At 46.3% G+C, this 23,896-nt stretch overlaps 1 protein-coding gene across 7 annotated transcripts in view; it reads left to right on the top strand.

Annotated features, from left to right (window-relative positions):
* dnmt3ab (DNA (cytosine-5-)-methyltransferase 3 alpha b) overlaps nt 1-23,896 on the top strand; it is a 102,467-nt gene that overhangs the window by 30,810 nt on the left and 47,761 nt on the right. For 5 of the 7 annotated variants that reach the window (XM_060934117.1, XM_060934118.1, XM_060934124.1 and 2 more), the window contains 2 exons: nt 14,643-14,689; nt 15,247-15,393. In XM_060934117.1, the coding sequence (XP_060790100.1) occupies nt 14,643-14,689; nt 15,247-15,393 (194 nt within the window). The remainder of the gene's footprint in view (nt 1-14,642; nt 14,690-15,246; nt 15,394-23,896) is intronic. The other 2 variants (XM_060934120.1, XM_060934119.1) reach the window with 1 other exon arrangement.

Genomic DNA, 23,896 nt, shown 5'->3' with positions numbered 1-23,896 from the left:
TGCTGTTTTGAATGATTGTGAAATGGTTTTTACATTTCGAGTACATCTAAATCACATTTTAACAATATACAAAAGTTAACCGCATGAGTCTATCCACATTCACTGGATGTGAGCAATTGTGCGCTCTGATTAGCTACTCTACTACTAGGCTATCAGCTCATATACTGTGAGTAGAGAAAAGCAAAATGGCGGTGCATGTTGCTGAACCAATTGAGGATGAAATAAAAACTCGACTCGAAAACAAAACCCCAAAAATTGTCAGAGTATTTAAAAGAAACGGAAATAGCTAAAAGAATATAGTTGTCCCCTGCCCATATCTCCTGTTCCACACTTCAGCCCAGTCAGTGGCAGTAATACACCTTTAAGTTGGCTTGCCAACGGCCAAAAAACTTTAAAGAAGAAGAAAAAGAATCCCCCCCCCAAAAAAAAAACCAGCAACAAAATCTCATCTCATTATCTCTAGCCGCTTTATCCTTCTACAGGGTCGCAGGCAAGCTGGAGCCTATCCCAGCTGACTACGGGTGAAAGGCGGGGTACACCCTGGACAAGTCGCCAGGTCATCACAGGGCTGACACACAGACAACCATTCACACTCACATTCACACCTACGGTCAATTTAGAGCCACCAGTTAACCTAACCTGCATGTCTTTGGACTGTGGGGGAAACCGGAGCACCCGGAGGAAACCCACGCGGACACGGGGAGAACATGCAAACTCCGCACAGAAAGGCCCTCACCGGCCACGGGGCTCGAACCCAGGACCTTCTTGCTGTGAGGCGACAGCGCTAACCACTACACCACCGTGCCACCCTAGCAACAAAATATGGAATAAAAATCTTTTTTTATTTTTTAAGAATTATTATCGCATTTTTCACAAATTGCTACTGTCATTTCGCCAGTTTGTTTACATTCTAAGCGGAAATAATTTTGTCGGACGTTTTTGTTTGAAGTTTTTATTTATCGATTTTGCAAAAAATAAAAATGTTCTGTTTCTCAAAATCCAGTGAATGTGGATATAATAAAACAGTTATTCCTCTCAATCTCGTCGTACATGGCTTATAGCCTAAAGGGTAGCGAAGGATAGCGCTGATGCAGAGCGGTGGCTTCTCCAGTAGCTCCGTCCATATCGCCTTTCTTTGACTTTAGCAGGGTGGTTGTTTTTTTTTTAGTCTTTTAGTCTTTCGGGTGTGTATTTATATTCTTTCTTTGACTTTAGTGCTTTTTTTAGCGTTTTTCTTTTAGTCTTTTTGGTGAGTATTTATATTCTATGGATATTTCTAGTGTCAACATGCAGCGCAGTGGAGATTTTCGTGGTTATACTCGGGAACAACTGCTTGCCCTACGACTGAGGGAACGCAAGAGCATTGTCCATTCTATACCTGCGGAACTGAGGAGGAGGTACTGGGGCTGCAGAGCCAGGGCCAAGCGCAAGGATAAGAAGATGGATGGGCGGTGGAGGTACAAACCCTCGGTTCTGTCGGTGCTTATGGGGAATGTGAACTCACTAACCAACAAAACTGATGAGCTGGCAGGACTGGTGAAAACCCAGAGGCTCTACAGGGAGTGAAGTTTGTTGTGTTTCATGGAGACGTGGCTTAACAGCGACACACCAGACTTTAATGTGGAGCTACCTGGATTCACTACAGTGAAAGCAGACAGGGATGCGAAGCTGAGTGGCAAGCGCAAAGGTGGGGGACTCGCATTGTTTATCAACACCAGATGGTGCAACCCGGGACACGTAAACGTTAAGGTGATCATCTGCTGCCGGGACATTGAACTGTTAGTCGTGAGTCTCCGACCGTATTACATGCCTTGGGAGTTTACACACGCCATTTTCACCTGTTGGTGTAGTGGTTAGCGCTGTCGCCTCACAGCAAGAAGGTCCGGGTTCGATCCCCGTGGCCGGCGAGGGCCTTTCTGTGCGGAGTTTGCATGTTCTCCCCGTGTCCGCGTGGGTTTCCTCCGGGTGCTCCAGTTTCCCCCACAGTCCAAAGACATGCAGGTTAGGTTAACTGGTGACTCTAAGCCCATGTTTACATTAGACCGTATCAGCGGATCATCAGATTAACGTTTTTAAAACGATTAGTGTGCACACAGCAACACCAATACACGATTCGCGTGCACACAACAATACCAATACGCGGATACGCTCGGCTCCGCAGGCATCCTGCGCTCCAAATCACTCCGCCCTGAACAGCGAGTGCCCTCTGGAGGGTGCGCACTCCGGCCCTGCGCAGCTCACAGAGCGCGCGAGTGAAGCACACTAGCAGTGATTCGGGACTGAGCCGCTATGTGTGTGATCCCAGCGCATATCACTTACCACTTGCAAGTGGAAGGATGGCAAGCCTAAAGACAATCATAACTACACAATGGGCAGTATTTGCATCAGTATTTGCAGTATTTTCATACTTTTATACTCTTTAATGAAAGGTGATACAAGGCGGAAGTCCGCGCCGTTTTTCAGCAGTCGCGTCACATGACCAACGCCAGCGAATCAGGAAGGTGGATGTCACAGTGACGTTGTCCAATGAGGACGCCAGCTAGAGCTCAGCACAGCGTATTCGCGTATCTCAATGTTTACACAGCACCGGACCAGATATGATCTAGATTGAATACGTGGACGCTAGCGGATTCCCGTTTCCTGGCGTTTCCAGGTGGTTTAATGTAAACGGACAGTGCATCCGCGAAGAAAACGAGACAGATACGGTCTAATGTAAACGTAGCCTGAATTGACCGTAGGTGTGAATGTGAGTGTGAATGGTTGTCTGTGTCTATGTGTCAGCCCTGTGATGACCTGGCGACTTGTCCAGGGTGTACCCTGCCTTTCGCCCGTAGTCAGCTGGGATAGGCTCCAGCTTGCCTGCGACCCTGTAGAAGGATAAAGCGGCTAGAGATAATGAGATGAGATGAGATTTTCACCTGTGTTTACATTCCTCCACCTGCGGATGTGCAGGCGGCATGTGACGTCATTCACTCCACCATAGCAGCGCTGCAGACACAACACCCCGAGGCTTTCTTCGCGATCTCTGGGGATTTTAACCACGTCATTCTGGACTCCACTCTCCCTGCCTTTCATCAGTTTGTGGACTGTCCCACTAGGAAAAACAGGACCACAGACCTATTGTATGCCAGTGTAAGGAACGCATACAGTTGCTTTCCAAACAACAAGCCCTGGATTACCAGTGAAGTTAAGGGCCTCCTCAACCAAAAGAAGAGGCCGTTCAAAAATGGAGACAGGTCAGAGCTGAAACGTGTACAGGGGAAACTCAAAGTCCGGCTAAAAGAGGCCAAGGAGTCATACAGGAAAAAGGTGGAACAGAAGCTGCAAGAAAACAGCATGAAGGAGGTCTGGGATTGGATGAAAACCATCACAGGCTACAAGAAGAACAGCGGCAGCTCAGCAGATGGGGCATGGACAGGGCAAACCAGTTTAATCACTTCTTCAACAGGTTTGATTGTCCTGCTCCTGCTGCCCCCTCCTCCCCTCCTCCTGCAGCAGTTGTTACCTCGTCACCGTCACCATCACCGGCAGATCAGCCCTCACCCCCAACATCATCAGCATTAGAGCCATCAACACCTCCTGCAGACGGAATACACATCCACTCCCCCAGTCCCCCCATCTTCACCGCAGACCAAGTCAGGAGAGAGCTGAGGAGACTCCATCCCAGGAAGGCAGCAGGCCCGAACAAGGTATGTCCCAGGATGCTGAAGGCCTGCGCTGCCCAACTGGGGGAGCCCCTCCACCACATCTTTAACCTGAGCCTTTGCCTCGGGAGAGTTCCTGTCATATGGAAGACGTCATGCCTCATTCCAGTTCCTAAGAAAACACAACCAAAGGAACTGAATGACTACAGGCCGGTCGCCTTGACATCACACGTGATGAAGACCTTGGAGCAACTGCTGCTGAACTTCCTCAGACCCTAGGCCCACCATACTGAGGACCCACTGCAGTTCACGTACTGGGAGAAGGTGGGAGTGGATGACGCCATCTATCTTCTGCACAGGACTCACTCTCATGTGGACAAGGGGAGCGGCGCAGTGAGGATCATGTTTTTTGACTTCTCCAGCCCCTTTAACACCATCCAGCCCCTTCTACTGAGAAATAAGCTGCAGGAGATGGAGGTGGACACACATCTGGTCTCCTGGATCACAGACTACCTCACTGGGAGACCACAACACTTCAGGATCAGGGACGGCATTTCTGACACGGTGATAAGCAGCACGGGAGCACCACAGGGGACTGTGCTCTCTCCAGTTCTGTTCACTCTCTACACATCAGACTTCAAATACAACTCTGAGTCTTGCCACATGCAGAAGTTCTCGGACGATACTGCAATTGTGGGATGTGTTCATGATGGACAGGAGGAGGAGTACAGGAGCCTGATATAGGACTTTGTGTTGTGGTGTAAATCCAGCCACCTGCAGCTGAACACTGGCAAAACAAAATAAATGCTTGTGGACTTTAGGAGGTCCAGGCTGACTCTGCAGCCGATCTCTATTGAAGGGGTCGATGTGGAGATGGTCAGGACCTACAAATACCTGGGTGTACATCTGGATGACAAGCTGGACTGGACAGTGAACACTGACACCCTCTACAGGAAGGGTCAGAGCAGACTCTACTTCCTGAGGAGGCTCAGGTCCTTCAGGATCTGCCGAAAACTGCTGCTGATGTTCTATCAGTCTGTGGTAGCCAGTGTCCTCTTCTGTGCTGTAGTGTGTTGGGGAGGCAGCATAAAGAAGAGAAGTGCTGGACGGCTTGACAGGCTGGTGAGGAAAGCTGGCTCTGTGCTGGGAACTGAGCTGGAGTCCCTTACATCAGTGGCAGAGCGAAGGGCCCTGAGCAGACTGCTCTTAATCATGGACAACGTTCACCACCCTCTGCATGGCGCCATCATCAGGCAGAGGAGCTTGTTCAGTGGCAGGCTGTTGTCCCTGCCCTGCACCACGGACAGATTCAGGAAGTCTTTTGTCCCTCAGGCCATTAGACTGTTCAACTCCTCCCAGCTCAGCAAAAATAAGATTCTGTGACTCTGCTGTACTCAGGACTAGTTACACTGCTCATTTCATATCCATTGCACTTTTCTGCTGCTTACATAGATGTACATTATATGCATAGATGGGTATATAGAGATATTTGTAGATAAACTGGTATGTTGTACTTTACCTTATTATATACTTTATTATATACTATCATAATGTACCTACTTACTTATATATTATACATACTGCTATATATATACACACACACACACACACACACACACACACACACACACACTAACTTAATATTTATATACTAACTTAATATTATATATCCTATACTATCACACTATTCCATATACTATATGTACTGATATATACTTTAACTATGCCTATCATGTAATATACTATGCTTTTTATCACAAAACACACTGCACGTGTACAACCCTGATTCCAAAAAAGTTGGGACAAAGTACAAATTGTAAATAAAAACGGAATGCAATAATTTACAAATCTCAAAAACTGATATTGTATTCACAATAGAACATAGACAACATATCAAATGTCGAAAGTGAGAAATTTTGAAATTTCATGCCAAATACTGGCTCATTTGAAATTTCATGACAGCAACACATCTCAAAAAAGTTGGGACAGGGGCAATAAGAGGCTGGAAAAGTTAAAGGTACAAAAAAGGAACAGCTGGAGGACCAAATTGCAACTCATTAGGTCAATTGGCAATAGGTCATTAACATGACTGGGTATAAAAAGAGCATCTTGGAGTGGCAGCGGCTCTCAGAAGTAAAGATGGGAAGAGGATCACCAATCCCCCTAATTCTGCGCCGACAAATAGTGGAGCAATATCAGAAAGGAGTTCGACAGTGTAAAACTGCAAAGAGTTTGAACATATCATCATCTACAGTGCATAATATCATCAAAAGATTCAGAGAATCTGGAAGAATCTCTGTGCGTAAGGGTCAAGGCCAGAAAACCATACTGGGTGCCCGTGATCTTCGGGCCCTTAGACAGCACTGCATCACATACAGGCATGCTTCTGTATTGGAAATCATAAAATGGGCTCAGGAATATTTCCAGAGAACATTATCTGTGAACACAATTCACCGTGCCATCCGCCGTTGCCAGCTAAAACCCTATAGTTCAAAGAAGAAGCCGTATCTAAACATGATCCAGAAGCGCAGACGTCTTCTCTGGGCCAAGGCTCATTTAAAATGGACTGTGGCAAAGTGGAAAACTGTTCTGTGGTCAGACGAATCAAAATTTGAAGTTCTTTATGGAAATCAGGGACGCCGTGTCATTCGGACTAAAGAGGAGAAGGACGACCCAAGTTGTTATCAGCGCTCAGTTCAGAAGCCTGCATCTCTGATGGTATGGGGTTGCATTAGTGCGTGTGGCATGGGCAGCTTACACATCTGGAAAGACACCATCAATGCTGAAAGGTATATCCAGGTTCTAGAGCAACATATGCTCCCATCCAGACGACGTCTCTTTCAGGGAAGACCTTGCATTTTCCAACATGACAATGCCAAACCACATACTGTTAGGACTAGGACTGTTTTGGCCTCTAGAGGCCGCTGTTATTTCCTTTTCATGTCGTGTTTATTTTGGCCTCTAGAGGCCGCCACTGTTCCTGTGTTTTGTGTTTGTGTTAATTGCCTAATTATCTTCACCTGTGTCCTTAATTAGTTTGTCTATTTATACCCCTGAGTTCAGTCCTCTTGTCACGGAGTCTTTGTGCTGTTATGTTTATCTCCAGTTTCCTTTGTACTGTGTTTTTTGATCTTCTTAGCTTTTGAATTTTTGCACTTTGCTTTTCTTTTGGATTATACTCTTTGGTTTTTTTTTTGTCTTTTGTTTTGCCCTGTATATAGTGTATATAGTTTAAATAAACCTTTTGATTCTTTTTCTACTTCCGCCTCACGCCTCTGCATTTGAGTCATCCCCCTGGTGGCCTAGTGGGGGTTTGCTGGATTATCACACCAACGAACCAGGTTCGAATCCCAGCAAAACCCTAACAGAAAGACTCCGTCATGACCGACTCAGCAGAGGCTGGTTCAACTGTCTACCCGGCCAACCTTCAGGGAATTATGGCAGCTTTGACACGCTTCGGAGCGACCATGGACGCTCATGGACGTACGCTCACCAGCCAACGTGAGGCCCTCGCTCGCCACGAGGAACTGCTTCAGCAAATTGGGAAAACCCTGGCACAGCTGACATCTCTGCCTGCATCTCCTGCTCCTGATCCAGTTCCTGCTCCTGATCCAGCTCCCACTCCTGCTCCAGTGCCTCCTGCAATGCTGCCTTCTTCACCTCGCGAACCCAGCCTTCCTGCACCACAGAGGTATGACGGCAAGCACAGTGAGTGCCGAGAGTTCCTTACCCAGTGTCAACTCACCTTTGAGCTTCAGCCTACCACCTACACTACGGATCGCCGCAAGATTGCCTTTGTGATCACCTTATTAGCTGGTAAGGCGCGAGCCTGGGCTACTGCTATCTGGCAAAGACAGGGACCTGAGTGCTTTGATTTCCAGCTGTTTTCTGAAGAGATGCTTCGGGTCTTCGATCAGGCAGACATCAGTACCGACGCAGCCCGAAAGCTCATGTCCATCCGGCAAGGAGGAAGCGTCGCAGATTACGCCATCTCGTTCCGAACACTCGCAGCAGTAAGTGGATGGAACGAGACTGCCCTGGTGTCAGCCTTCCACCATGGTCTGTCTGACCCCATCAAGGACGGTCTGGCCTCTATTGGATGCCCAAGTGACCTCGAAACCCTCATCTCACATGCTATTCGTCTGGACAACAGGATGAGAGAACGCCACCAAGCCTTGAGCCCCCCCAGCCTCCCTACCTCTACCTGGAGACCGTCTACCTCCTTCAGTGACTGTCCAGAACCCATGCAAGTGGGTCGTACTCGCCTCTCCGCATCTGAGAGGGAGCGCAGAAGGAGGGACAAGTGCTGCATCTACTGTGGCAAGCCTGGTCACTTCCGAGCATCATGTCCCGAACTCTTGGGAAAAGGACCGCCCCGTCCAGCCGAGGGAGGGTTGGGACGGGGCCTACCCTCTCTCCCGGACTCCCTGGCCAAGGAATCTACATCCCGGTCTCCATCTCCTGGGGTGAGTCTGTCCACTCTTGTCAAGCTTTGATAGACTCAGGGGCGGCTGGGAACTTTATGGATATTCACTTCGCCCAAAGCATCAATATTCCGACTGCACCTCTTGAAGTCCCACTGTCTGTGTCTGCCCTCGATGGCCAAGCGTTAGGTGATGGAAGAGTCACCCAAGTTACTTCTCCAGTCTTCCTCCAGTCTCAAGGTCACAAGGAAGAAATATCCCTGCACCTGATTCCTTCACCTGAGTTCCCAGTTATTCTAGGCCTTCCTTGGCTTACTCGCCACAACCCTCGCATAGACTGGGTAACAAGCCAGGTTGTGGAATGGGGCCCTGCATGCCATGCCTCTTGTCTGCTCTCTAGCTCTCCTGTGTCTTCTGCCGAGCCCCCTGATCTCACCGAGTTATCTCAAGTTCCCACAGAGTACTGGGATCTCAAGGAGGTATTCAGCAAGAGCAGGGCCGCCGTTCTTCCTCCGCACCGGGCCTACGACTGTGCCATCGACTTGCTCCCTGGGACTACCCCTCCTCGTGGCAGACTGTTTTCACTCTCTCAGCCAGAACGCAAGGCCATGGAGGAATACCTCAAAGATGCCCTGGTCTCTGGGTTTATTCGACCCTCCACTTCACCTGCTGGAGCCGGCTTCTTCTTTGTCGGCAAGAAGGATGGGGGGCTCCGACCATGTATTGATTACAGGGGCCTGAATAAGATCACTGTGCGCAACCGATATCCCCTTCCGCTGATGTCCACAGCTTTCGACCTGCTCCAAGGCGCCACCGTCTTCACCAAGTTGGACCTACGGAACGCATACCACCTCATCCGTATCCGACAGGGAGACGAGTGGAAGACTGCCTTTAACACCCCGTCTGGGCACTACGAATACCAGGTGATGCCCTTCGGACTCACCAACGCACCAGCTGTTTTTCAGGCCCTAATCAACGACGTCTTAAGGGACATGATTAACCTATACGTTTTTGTCTACCTCGACGACATCCTTATCTTTTCCAAGACCGTGCAGGAGCACCGCCACCATGTCCGCCAGGTTCTCCAGAGGCTGCTACAGAACAATCTGTTCGCCAAGGCCCAGAAATGCGAATTTCATGTTCCCGAGGTCTCCTTTCTGGGATTTATTGTACGGACAGGCCAACTCCAAATGGACCCTGCCAAGACCCTGGCCGTCCGGGATTGGCCTACTCCCAAGTCCGTTAAGGAGGTTCAGCGGTTCTTAGGATTCGCTAACTTCTACCGCAAGTTCATCAGGAACTTCAGTTCTGTGGCAGCACCCATGTCAGACCTCACCAAAGGGACAGGTGGATCTTATGGCTGGTCTCCTCAGGCAGAAAAGGCGTTCAAAGACCTCAAGGACCGCTTCTGCACGGCACCCATTCTGGTTCTCCCGGACACCTCCCAACCATTCATCGTGGAGGTGGACGCCTCGGACAGTGGTGTCGGCGCGGTGCTCTCTCAACGTTCGGAAGGAAAGCTGCACCCCTGCGCTTACTTCTCCCACCGCCTGAGTCCTGCTGAGTCCCGGTACGATGTGGGGGATCGAGAACTGCTAGCGGTCAAACTGGCCCTTGAGGAGTGGAGGCACTGGCTGGAGGGAGCACAACATCCATTCCTGGTTTGGACTGACCACAAGAACCTGGAGTACCTCCAGCAAGCCAAGAGACTGAACCCTCGACAGGCTAGGTGGGCCCTGTTTTTCAGTCGGTTTGACTTCACCCTCTCATACCGCCCCGGCTCCAAGAACACCAAACCTGACGCACTGTCCAGACTGTTCTCTGCCACTAACAGGGAGAATGAAGTCGGGCCTATTATCCCTGTGTCCCGGATTGTGGCCCCTGTCCGCTGGGGTATTGAGGAGGCTGTCCGACGAGCCCAACGCCAGGACCCCGGTCCTGGGACGGGGCCACCAGGCCTCTTGTACGTCCCACATCAAGCCCGGGCCAAGGTTCTCCAGTGGGGTCACTCTTCCCCTCTCACCGCCCACCCGGGAGCTCGGAGGACCCTGGACTTCCTGAAAAGACGCTTCTGGTGGCCTAACATGGAGAAGGAAGTAAGGTCATTTGTCCTGTCCTGTGAGGTTTGCACCAGAACCAAGAACCCACGACAGCGTCCCCAGGGTCTCCTGCATCCTCTGACCATTCCCCGGCGTCCCTGGTCCCACGTGGCAGTCGACTTTATCACGGGTCTCCCTGAGTCACAAGGTAACACGGTCATTTTGGTCTTAGTTGACAGATTCTCCAAGGCCTGCCGCTTCATACCACTGTGCAAACTCCCCTCTGCTCTTGAAACTGCGAAACTTTTGTTTAATCATGTCTTCCGAGTCTTTGGTCTTCCACAGGACATCGTCTCAGACCGAGGGCCCCAGTTCTCCTCCCGAGTGTGGCACGGGTTCTGCAAGGTCATCGGAGCCACTGCCAGCCTCTCCTCTGGGTTTCACCCACAGTCCAATGGTCAGACGGAGAGGCTCAACCAGGACCTGGAAACCACCCTGCGAGGCCTGGCTATGGATAACCCGACATCGTGGAGCACCTGGCTGCCATGGGCGGAGTACGCCCACAACACCCTGCAGTCATCGGCCACTAAGCTGTCGCCATTCCAGTGCCAATTCGGGTTCCAGCCACCTCTGTTCCCGGACCAGGAGGAGGACGCGGGGGTGCCCTCGGTCAACCAATATGTGAGACGGTGTCGCAAGACCTGGAGCAAGGTCAGGAAGACCCTCATACAGACCTCCAGAACCAACCAGACTCAGGCCAACCGCCATAGAAGACCTGCACACGCTTTCCGCCCTGGGCAGCGTGTTTGGCTGTCCACTAAGGACCTTCCACTGCGGGTGGAGAACCGCAAGCTTGCTCCTCGCTACATTGGCCCCTTCAAGGTGGTGCGCAGGGTGAACCCTGTCTCCTACCGGCTCCAGTTGCCCCGGACTCTGAGGATCAACCCCACTTTCCATGTTTCCCTGTTACGGCCCGTACTGACGTCTACGTATGCCCCTGCCCCTAGGAACCCCCCACCCCCCCGCATCTTCCAGGGGCAGACTGTGTTCACTGTGAATCGCCTGCTTGACTCCCGCCGGGTCCGCGGCGGGTTGCAATATCTGGTGGACTGGGAGGGCTATGGTCCTGAGGAGCGCTGCTGGGTTCCTGCTCGGGATGTCCTTGATAAAGAACTATGTCGGGACTTCCATTCGGCCCATCCGGATCGCCCTGGGAACGTCAGGAGACGCTCCTAGAGGGGGGGGTCCTGTTAGGACTAGGACTGTTTTGGCCTCTAGAGGCCGCTGTTATTTCCTTTTCATGTCGTGTTTATTTTGGCCTCTAGAGGCCGCCACTGTTCCTGTGTTTTGTGTTTGTGTTAATTGCCTAATTATCTTCACCTGTGTCCTTAATTAGTTTGTCTATTTATACCCCTGAGTTCAGTCCTCTTGTCACGGAGTCTTTGTGCTGTTATGTTTATCTCCAGTTTCCTTTGTACTGTGTTTTTTGATCTTCTTAGCTTTTGAATTTTTGCACTTTGCTTTTCTTTTGGATTATACTCTTTGGTTTTTTTTTTGTCTTTTGTTTTGCCCTGTATATAGTGTATATAGTTTAAATAAACCTTTTGATTCTTTTTCTACTTCCGCCTCACGCCTCTGCATTTGAGTCATCCCCCTGGTGGCCTAGTGGGGGTTTGCTGGATTATCACACCAACGAACCAGGTTCGAATCCCAGCAAAACCCTAACACATACTGCATCAATTACAGCATCATGGCTGCGTAGAAGAAGGGTCCGGGTACTGAACTGGCCAGCCTGCAGTCCAGATCTTTCACCCATAGAAAACATTTGGCGCATCATAAAACGGAAGATACGACAAAAAAGACCTAAGACAGTTGAGCAGCTAGAATCCTACATTAGACAAGAATGGGTTAACATTCCTATCCCTAAACTTGAGCAACTTGTCTCCTCAGTCCCCAGACGTTTACAGACTGTTGTAAAGAGAAAAGGGGATGTCTCACAGTGGTAAACATGGCCTTGTCCCAACTTTTTTGAGATGTGTTGTTGTCATGAAATTTAAAATCACCTAATTTTTCTCTTTAAATGATACATTTTCTCAGTTTAAACATTTGATATGTCATCTATGTTCTATTCTAAATAAAATATGGAATTTTGAAACTTCCACATCATTGCATTCTGTTTTTATTTTATGAGTAGCGCGCTGTGTGAGCACAATCGCTATCAGGCATGTTAAAATGTAAATAACTTTTCTAGAATTTCACCAAAACTCATTGAATTTTCAGCATTGTAAGAGAACTCCCTAAAGTATTATTCAGCAAAACCCCAGAATGATAGCACAAATCTAGAATTTTTAACAGAATTTTAGTTCTTAAAATTTAACGTAATTATGGACGTCACGCGTAACATTTACACCCATGAAAAATCACTTTGAATGCTGTTTTGAAAGTTTTGATCAAATATTCTCTATAATAAAAAAAAATCGCTTAAATATTATAAACACAGTCTTTTAATGTATCAAAAAATAATTTTGATAAAGCAAGGAAATTCGGAAGAAAATTTGTTTTTTCTTTTGCTTGTTGTGTGCGTCACGCTACCAAAGTCTAACTAACCCCTTCACGAACAATTCCAACTTTCATGGACTTGTAGCGCGAATAAACCTTTCAAAAAATATATATAATACTTCTCACCCAGTAAATTAGAATCCTGGTGATTTATATCCTCGTAGCTTCAGTAGATCTAGAGATTTAGTCGATTTAGTAAATCCCAAACGCTGTGAAACACGCCAGCCATCTGTGGTGAGAAGTGCTGCTGTAGTTGAGAAACTCTCATTTCTCCCGCTTCCAACTAACTCCGTGACCCATACCAAAATAACAATGTCACGCTCATCACTTAAGGATGATTTATGCCAAGTTTCACGGAAAAATACAGCGAAATAAATTTGCTAGAAGCATTTTTCAAAATCCCAAACATTATGAAACATTTCTTGTAGGGTTTCAGGTTACAAATTTCGAGAATAGAGAAATTGCGGCGCAAAAGTTTGCCACTAAACTCGCGAAAATACTCCATCCTAGCGAGTTTCACAACCGAACTAGGCTACGTGACAGTCCGTGACCACCCAGGAATGTTCTTGAAGGTACGCTTCTAGGCACGTGCGATCGAGAAAGACGCCACGTGAAGGTAGTAAAGGTAGTATTTCCACTGTCTTATGACGTTTTTGCTTGTTTTAGCGTGATAAACAATGCATTATGGGTAATCATTAAAATGCTGATTTCAAGGTTAAAATGGGTAAAAACAACTAATTTATATAGATATTGTAAAAATTGTGCCTAATAGTTATTTCAGTACATAAAATCAAAACTTGAATTTTTAATTTTTTTCCCTATGTTACACCATTGTGCATCTATAGCATGCTACTCATCATTTACAATTTGTACTTTGTCCCAACTTTTTTGGAATCGGGGTTGTATGTCACTCCACAAAGTATTTGCACTGCTCATTACATGCTTATTTGCACTGTGACTGGTTACTGTCAACTGCACTACCTCACTACCTCCCACACTGAGAGCTGTATATTTTATTACTTGCTCTTATTGGTAATGTTTTATTTCTTTTGGTATTTTGTTTTTTAGTTTTTTTATACGTATAATGCTAGTTAGTTTTTGTATTGATCTTGTGCAATGCGGAAATGTTACTGGATACCTTCAATTTCCTTCTGGGATTAAGAAAGAAAGTAAGAAAGTAAGTAAGTATCTATCTATCTATCTATCTATCTATCTATCTATCTATCTATCTATCTATCTATCTGTCTGCACCTCATCGACTCTCAGCTCATGTACGACTCGATTTCGTGGAATAACTGTTAATTACACTGGCACTGTTTCCACTTGAATAACAACCTCTGCATGATTATAAACTAGAAAGGCACTAGGTAGAGTGCATACTGCCTCCAAGCCACATATTTGGATTTGCATCAAAATGTCATCAATTTTTCATTGGCCCATAACCCACCTTTCCTCAAAATTTCATCAAGATCCACTCACTACTTTTTGGGTTACATTGGGAAAAGGCAAACAAACAAACGGAGGCGAAAACACAACCTTCTCCAGCAAAGTTGGCGGTGGTAATAAAAATAGGTATAAATCATAACCTTTGTCATTTTAGAATGGCCAAATACAACAATCTATAAAAACAATATGGTACTTTGTTACCCCTGAGTAATTTGGTAAATATAGATCAGTTCTCTTATACAGCTAAATCTATTGTTAAATTCTTCCTCATTCCCACTGCTTTTTTTTTTCTTTTTAAATTTATCTCCAATGTGCTTTCAACCAGTAGTCTTTCATCCTCTTGTATTTCACTGTGCATGTGTAGAATATATACAAAGAGAGTGTTAAGCTCTATATCATTGTCTAGAAGAGTTACTAGGAAACATTACATTTCCTAACAGATATCGATCTCCAGTTTGGCAACGTCTGGTTGGACTATCAAGATCTTTTACGGTAATTATGTCTTCTTGTGCGGTTGTGTTTCTCTCTAGATGTCGAGCACCGGGAGGACGAGATCGGGGACTCATCGAAGAATGAGGTATGGAATTCTCATGGTGTGCTCCATCCTCTGTCTCTGTGTGTATATTGTATATGTGTATATTGTATAAATGTGTGTACAATATACGATATGTTCAGTATGGTCCACTACATTGTTTTTTTCCCCCCAATATGCTGTCTGCAGTGAAGAGGTTTCTAGTTGCATGATTACAAAACCAGTTACAAAGCAATTTTTCTGATATGGGGTTGTTGTGAAAGAAATGGTACCCTGATGGCTGCTAGATTTGAAATATCAAATACACTTGGTCCTCCGGTTGAATGGAAAGTCCCGTTCCTCCATAAGCGGTGGCTGGCTGAGGGGATATAGGAAGACAGGCCAACTAGTGTAGCTCCCTGTTGGAGTGCTCACACACTCTATAGATTGCCCAGATCTCTGGCCTTTTTCCCTCCAACAAGCAAATTCTCCCGTATCACTGTCAGAAAACAAAACCACCAGCTTCCTTCCCTCTTTTATCGATAGCACAGAAAGATAACATGAGTGAATTAAACAAGCGGTTATTTTTTCTTTTCTTTTTTTTTATTTGTCCCTATAAACAGGGAGCTCGAGGCAGGCTACGTGGGGGAGTGGGCTGGGAAATCAGTCTGCGCCAGAGACCCATGCCCAGAGTAACCTTCCAGGCCGGTGACCCTTATTACATTAGCAAGAGGACCAGGGAGGAGTTGCTGGCCAAGTGGAAGATGGAGGTGAGTACTGGAGAGATAGGGAGGTAGAAACGCAAGAGCCATATACACCGACAAGTGCTAATCCAAAAGCACATTCGCTCTAATCGTGTTGGTTAGGATTTGGGAAAGAGATGTTTGTTATAACCCAAGAACTTATTCCTGCAGAGAGCTTGAGAGTGAGGGGGAAAAAAAAAAAACATGCGAAAGCCAAGTGTATTTGATGACTCATCTGAAGGTACCATTTATTTCATGAGCAGTTTTACTGGTCGTAAGCTAAACCTAAAGCCCATCCCTTGTTTAATACATATTAGATTTGTGTAGTGATCGATATAAATTTCTGTACATCATCCTCTGGCTTGTTCTTGAATTCTTAAAGGAAAAAGTGTTGATTAAATTTCTGTAACAGCACAATATCACTCCTATAGTAACAGCTCATATAGAGGGAAGCTCCACATAATTTAAGGCTAATAAAAAAACCAACAGATAAACAAAACATGTTAAAGGAAGGAAAATATATAATTGTTGATGTGGTGAAACTTTCTGTTAGGAGACATTTATTTAAAAAGTGATACGGCCTTTTGATTTCATAAAATCGGTGAAATTTGGTTCCCTCTGAAATTTGGTAATTGTGATAGATGTTTATTTCCGCAATATCTCACCTCCCCACCAAAAAAAAAAAAAAATTTGAGGGGATTCCCAAGCAAATAATATGTATGAAATTGCTCGCTTCGCGCAGTCAAGCAGACAGGAAGTCCGGTGTACTCATGCGCAGGTTTAACTTTTTCTTCTTCTTCTTTTGGGTTTTATGGCAGCTGGCATCCAGTGTTGCATTACTGCCCTCTACAGGTTTACCTTGACTGTGCACTGACAGTTACATCATTCTATCACTAAACTAGAAAAGCACTCGGAGAGCGCAGACCTCCGCCAAGAATCCTTTAAAAAAAATCCGGGATCCAGAAGGTGATCCGGATCACCGCCAAAATTTTATGGATTGTTACTTGTGCCCAGTCACACCTCTGGAAAAAATTTCAGAGCAATCCGTTCATAACTTTTTCCGCAATGTTGCTAACAGACAAACCAACAAACAAACCAACGCTACCGAAAACATAACCTCCTTGGCGGAGGTAATGAACAGCTGATCACACCGAGGTGCTCACTGACTAAAATTGGAAGTCTGCAATTCGAATTCAGTACCTTTCAGTCCACTAAACAAAAATAATTGGTTGTCAGGGAAAATTATTTTTATGACTTAAACTTGAAAAATCTGAAAGGCAGTCTACCTTTAACATTTATGGAAGGAGTCTCAGTTGTCAGTGCTTTGTAAAGTCTTCAGAACAAAGGAGTTTGTGCTTTCCGGTTTCCCAGTCACATGACATGCTGTTTGTTTTTTTGTTTCATTAACATCAAGAGAGGCGGCACGGTGGTGTAGTGGTTAGCACTATCGCCTCACAGCAAGAAGGTCCGGGTTCGAGCCCCGTGGCCGGCGAGGGCCTTTCTGTGTAGAGTTTGCATGTTCTCCCCGTGTCGGCATGGGTTTCCTCCGGGTGCTCCGGTTTCCCCCACAGTCCAAAGACATGCAGGTTAGGTTAACTGGTGACTCTAAATTGAGCGTAGGTGTGAATGTGAGTGTGAATGGTTGTCTGTGTCTATGTGTCAGCCCTGTGATGACCTGGCGACTTGTCCAGGGTGTACCCCGCCTTTCGCCCGTAGTCAGCTGGGATAGGCTCCAGCTTGCCTGCGACCCTGTAGAACAGGATAAAGCGGCTAGAGATAATGAGATGAGATGAACATCAAGAGATGGAATACAGTGAGCAAGTGACTGTGTATTGCTGTAATGTACTGCATTACTGTTGTCTTGTGGATGTTCTGTAACATTAAAAATTACTGTAAGCATTTAAAAAGATGTGCTGTTTATTAATACATTAACAACTGCAACTGATAGCAAATCACAATGGGTCGTGCTGTTATACGAAACCTGTGCTTCACATCACACATTTATTTTTATATAACAGTACAGTCCATCGTGTGTTGTTCCTTACTAGCTCTACAGTAAGACTAAGTTGCTCTCCTCTATGATGACAGAGTTTTCTTCTTTTTTTGGCTGCTCCTGTTAGGGGTCGCCACAGCAGGTCTGTAGTGCATATTTGCTTTGACATAGGTTTTACACCAGATGCTCTTCCTGACACAACCCTCTCCAATCCATCTGGGCTTGGGACCGGCGCTAAGTATGCTGGGTATTTTTGCCTAATCTGCATGTCTTTGAACTGTGAGGGAAACCGGAGCACCCAGAGGAAACCCAGGCAGAACACGCAAACTCCACACAGAAAGGCCCCTGTCGACCGTAAGGTTCGAACCCGGAACCTTCTTGCTGTGAGGTGGCAGTGCTAACCACTGCACCACCCTATGATGACAGAGGAATGGGAAATCAATAACACAGAGGGACGAATGGATACTTAATCATCATTAAGCTTTCATTATGACGGGTTCACCTGTTAAGCTCAGGTTAAAATTGCTCTAGTCATTTGTCCTTACTGCTTTAGGTGGTGTTTACATTAGACCGTATCAGCGGATCATCAGATTAACGTTTTTAAAACGATTCGCGTGCACACAGCAACGCCAATACACGATTCGCGTGCACACAGCAACGCCAATACACGGATACGCTCGGCTCCGCAGGCATCCTGCGCTCCAAATCACTCCGCCCTGAACAGCAAGTGCCCTCTGGAGGGTGCGCACTCCGGCCCTGCGCAGCTCACAGAGCGCGCGAGTGAAGCGCACGAGCAGTGATTCGGGACAAATAGCAGGAAGTGAAGTTCGCGCCATTTTTCAGCAGTCGCGTCACATGACCAACGTGGCATGACCAACGCCAGCGAATCAGGAAGGTGGATGTCACAGTGACGTTGTCCAATGACGATGTCAGCTAGAGCTCAGCACTGCGTATCCTCGTTCCTCAATGTTTACACAGCACCGGATCAGATACGTACTGGGTTGAATACGTGGGCCCTGGCGGATTCAAACTGTTCCGCCTGTGGAGTCGTTTCCCGGCGTTTTAATGTGCACGGACAGTGCATCCGCGACGAAAACGATACGGATACGGTCTAATGTAAACACCACCTTAGTGACTGTGCTGGACACATATGCCATTGCATTAACTGATGTTCAGGAAACGTCAACCTTGAAACACATTAAGTATGTCTAAACTGATATAAACTAGGGTGACATAGTGGTGCAGTGGTTAGCGCTGTCTCCTCACAGCAGGCAGGTTCTGGGTTCTGCAGTTGATGGAGGCTGTGTGGAGTTTTCATGTTCTCCTTGTGCCTGTGTGGGTTTCCTCCGGATGCTCTGGTTTCATCCAACAGTGCAAAGACATGCAGATTTGGTCAACTGGCTACTCTAAATCGCTCACAGGTGTGAATGTGAGTGTGAATGGCTGTCTGTCTCTCTGTGTTAGTCTTGTGTTAGAGTGGCGACCTGTCCAGGGTGTACCCTGCCTCTCACCCAGTCAGTGCGTTTACATGCACATAGAGAAAATCGAATTTCTGCCGTTGCTCGACTGAAATCGAAGTTCTAAATGCCATGGAAACACCTTAGCTTGGCTGAAATTGAACCGAACTTGATTTCTCGTAATCGAGCTACACGACCTAGATTATGCGATTTTTGCTGAGCTACTGAGTGCATGTATACCCTATCGAGCTACGTAGTCGAGCTACTTACTTCAGCACTGCCCCTTCCGGGAGTGACGAGACCACAAGCGGGAAACACGACAGCCTCGGTCGGCATGACAACAGTAGTAGCGAGCAGCAGAAGAGGTCAGGAGGAACAAACGAAGAAGAGAAAATGGCGAGCAGAAACGTGCACTTCTGGAGCAATGAGGAGACAGAGTTCATGCTCATTCAGCTTAAGGAGTTGAATATATTAAAATTCATAGATGGGAGAAAAACGCGCAATGGAGAACACGGAACCGATAACTTTGTTTACACTCTTGAATAGCTCTTCTTCATGACGACAACCGGAAGTGTACCAACATGATGGGGCGTGTAGCGCCACCTGTGGCTCGGGTGCACAATGTACCTCACACAATAGCTCGATTTCCTTGTGTGCATGTAGGATTGGATTTCTCTGGCACCCCTGCTGGGACCCTTTGCTCGATTACCGACGGCAGCTCGATTTGGATGTACATGTAAACGTACTCAGTGTCAACTGGGATTGGCTCCAGCTCACATGCGACTTGCCATGGATAAGCGGTATAGAAAATTAATGAATTAATGAATAAACGGATGAAATACAGTATATGTCCCAAAGTATGTGGATGCTTGACCATCATATGCGGGTCTTCCCAAAACTGTTTCCACAAACATGAAATCACACAATTTCCTTGCTCTGGAACTCAGAGGCCCAATCTTGTCCCAGCATGTCAATGCCCCTGTGTGCAAATCAAGTGCCATAAAGACATGGTTTGCCAAGGTCAGTGCGTAAAAGTAGCCTGCATAGAACCTTGGGATGACCTGGAACTCAGACTGTGCTTGAGTTTTTTTTCTTACAATATCAGAGCCTTCCCTCAGTAATGCTCTTGTGGCTGAATGGGCAATACATAGCCACGAGAAAATCTAGTGGAAAGCCTTCCCAATAGAGTGGAGGATGTTATAGCAAAGTCTGTATTAATGCCCATGGCTTAAGAATGGGATGTTCAAGGACAAGGGGGGGTGATGGTTAGTTGTCTGCAAACATTTTTTGCCAAATAGTGTACAGTGGTGCTTGAAAGTTTGTGAACCCTTTAGAATTTTCTATATTTCTGCATAAATATGACCTAAAACAGCATCAGATTTTCACACAAGTCCTTAAAGTAGATAAAGAGAACCCAGTTAAACAAATGAGACAAAAATATTATACTTGGTCATTTATTTATTGAGGGAAATGATCCAATATTATATATCTGTGAGTGGCAAAAGTATATGAACCTTTGCTTTCAGAATCTGGTGTGACCCCCTTGTGCAGCAATAACTGCAACTAAACGTTTGCGGTAACTGTTGATCAGTCCTGCACACCGGCTTGGAGGAATTTTAGCCCATTCCTCCATACAGAACAGCTTCAACTCTGGGATGTTGGTGGGTTTCCTCACATGAACTGCTCGCTTCAGGTCCTTCCACAACATTTCGTTTGGATTAAGGTCAGGACTTTGACTTGGCCATTCCAAAACATGAACTTTATTCTTCTTTAACCATTCTTTGGTAGAACGACTTGTGTGCTTAGGGTCATTGTCTTGCTGCGTGACCCACCTTCTCTTGAGATTCAGCTCATGGACAGATGTCCTGACATTTTCCTTTAGAATTCATTGGTCTAATTCAGAATTCATTGTTTCATCAGTGATGGCAAGCCATCCTGGCCCAGATGCAGCAAAACAGGCCCAAACCATGGTGATACCACCACCGTGTTTCACAGATGGGATAAGGTTCTTATGCTGGAATGCAGTGTTTTCCTTTCTCCAAACATAACGCTTCTCATTTAAACCAAAAAGTTCTATTTTGGTCTCATCCATTCACAAACCATTTTTCCAATAGCCTTCTGGCTTGTTCATGTGATCTTTAGCAAACTGCAGACGAGCAGCAATGCTCTTTTTGGAGAGCAGTGGCTTTCTCCTTGCAACCCTGCCATGCACACCATTGCTGTTCAGCGTTCTCCTGATGGTGGACTCATGAACATTAACATTAGCCAATGTGAGAGAGGCCTTCAGTTGCTTAGAAATAACCCTGAGGTCCTTTGTGACCTCGCCGACTATTACACGCCTTGCTCTTGGAGTGATCTTTGTTGGTCGACCACTCCTGGGGAGGGTAACAATGGTCTTGAATTTCCTCCATTTGTACACAATCTGTCTGTGTGTGGATTGGTGGAGTCTAAACTCTTTAGAGATGGTTTTGTAACCTTTTCCAGCCTGATGAGCATCAACAATGCTTTTTCTGAGGCCCTCAGAAACCTCCTTTGTTCGTGCCATGATACACTTCCACAAACATGTGTTGTTGGATGTTTTAGGTCATATTTATGCAGAAATATAGAAAATTCTAAAGGGTTCACAAACTTTCAAGCACCACTGTAGTTGTGATGTGATTCTGGTGCTAATTTGTCAGCAGTTGCTGTATTTTTGTTATTCTTTGAGTAATTAGAGGACATCATGGGGGGTGTTCTAGCAAAGATCCAGTTATATTTAAATATAAAAAAAATTTCAGTTATCTCAAACATAAGTGATAAACGTGATAACAGGTTTCTCTGTTTTCTCCTAAAAACAAAAGCGCAACAGCTTCTTTTCTCATTCACTATTTTCAGCCACTCATATTAAAGCTGCAGTTTGGAGGATTGAGAAGAGAGTGGACTTCAGCTCGAAAATTTGAATGAGTACAATGTTCAGGTCCCTCCTCCTTCTTCTCTGCTGCACTCCAGCCCTGCCTCCAAAGCCCTTCCCCTCAGCGGAGGCTGCCATGCACACACAGATTAGCATCCACGGCAACTGAAGTTGTTTGATAACAGATGCTGTTATGAATAGTGATGAATAAGCGGTAAATCACTTATAAGAATATTTACTTTTGAGAGCACAGGCACTCATGGATATCAGGACAAACACCAAACCAATACGACTGTCTGGGCACTTCATAAAGATATTTTCAGCAACTTTCAAATAAAACTTTCCATTGTGCCGGACCACAATGGAAATAAGTGTTATACACGTTCTTGTGTTATCCGTGTATCTTAATGTACACTATATTTATGTATTTTGTGCATTATTTTACTCAATAAAATCAATCAATCAGGGGGCGGCGTAGTGGTTAGCGCTGTCGCCTCACAGCAAGAAGGTCCGGGTTCGAGCCCCGTGGCCGACGAGGGCCTTTCTGTGTGGAGTTTGCATGTTCTCTCCGTGTCCGTGTGGGTTTCCTCCGGGTGCTCCGGTTTCCCCCACAGTCCAAAGACATGCAGGTTAGGTTAACTGGTGACTCTAAATTGACCGTAGGTGTGAGTGTGAATGGTTGTCTGTGTCTGGGCCCGTCCACACGAGTACATTTTTGTCGAATCCGCATACTTTATCGTTTCGGCCTCGCGTCCAGACAGATCTGGCTTTTTCGAGGTGTGAAACCGGTATTTTTTGAAAACGGGTCCCAGAGTGGGAAAATCCTAAAACACCGGATAGCCCGGAGTCGTCTGGACAGCGAATGCGGATTTTTTCAGAAACGACGACGTATAAGCCCCGCCTCTCTAACCTTCAACCTCAGCCGCCGCCGCTAGACGCGTCATAACAACAACAATCACTTCATTGTCGGTCCACACAAAAGACTCTCCTCTTCCTCTCAGAGTTGCGCTGGCCATGATCGTCCTCTTCTCCTGTTATGAGCTTGTTTGTAAACAGCGCGTGACCTTTATACGCATGCTCCATGGCTTCTCTTCCGGTTTTAGTGTATTGGTGTGGCGGCGTCACAGCGCCACATACAGGCCTGGCATATGTACTACAGCGTTTTGGGTCGTTTCCAGTGAATCCGTGTGGACGCAGATATTTCTGGAAACGACGCCGTGCTTACGGAGATTTTTTTCAAAACGACAGCGTATTGGGTGAGGCCGCGTACTCGTGTGGACAGGGGGATAGTGATGACCTGGCGACTTGTCCAGGGTGTACCCCGCCTCTCGCCCGTAGTCAGCTGGGATAGGCTCCAGCTTGCCTGCGACCCTGTAGAACAGGATAAAGCGGCTAGAGATAATGAGATGAGATGACTCAATCAATCAATCAATCAATCAATCAATCAATCAATCAATCAATCAATCAATCAAAAACAACGCTAACCAGTAGCCTTAGCATCAGAAACAAGCTAACATTAGCCTGACTGCAACATCACAGTAATGTGAGATATGCGCTACGGAATGTTACTGTAACCTTTACCATCTTAGGTTTGTTGTTAATATTTTTGAAAATCAAATCAAGCATCAACTAAACATGGATAATTACCTGTCAAGCAGAAATGTGGCTTGGAATCATTTTGAATCCTTTCAGGTGTTCATGAGTGAGAGCATGTGCAGGGGAGGGGGGCTGGCTGCCCTTAAAGTGTGCAAGAGAAGTGACTGAGACGCTGTCAAACACTCCTGGCTCTGATTGGTTGTTTTGATTCAGGCGTGGTGGATTTTTGTAAATGACATTAGGGGCACTAGGTGGAGCCAGAGGACCCAGATTTTTTTCCATGAGATTATCTGTCTCCTGTACCGTTGTCAGGACACTTTTAGCAAATATGACAAGACGTTTTTTTTTTTCTACGGGTTACCTACTGCAGCTTTAATGAGAGATCCAGTGCACTAATAGTGGAGATAACAAACTTGGAGTCCCAAGTTTCAGAATGTAACACCTCTATATGACACACTTGACCTGAATAAGGGGGCGTGATCACCAATTAGCGATCTACGAGATGTCAAGAACACTGATTGAGGACAGTGGGATTCGCATGAACGGTGAGGCACTGGAACCCCTGTCTTTTTGAGGCAATGTACAGATGAGGAA

The sequence above is a fragment of the Neoarius graeffei genome, chromosome 11 (genome assembly GCF_027579695.1).
Source record: "Neoarius graeffei isolate fNeoGra1 chromosome 11, fNeoGra1.pri, whole genome shotgun sequence".
In the NCBI taxonomy this organism is placed as follows: Eukaryota; Metazoa; Chordata; class Actinopteri; order Siluriformes; family Ariidae; genus Neoarius; species Neoarius graeffei.
The sequence above is the reverse complement of the archived record's forward strand: the minus strand, read 5'-3'. Positions and strand labels throughout refer to the sequence as shown.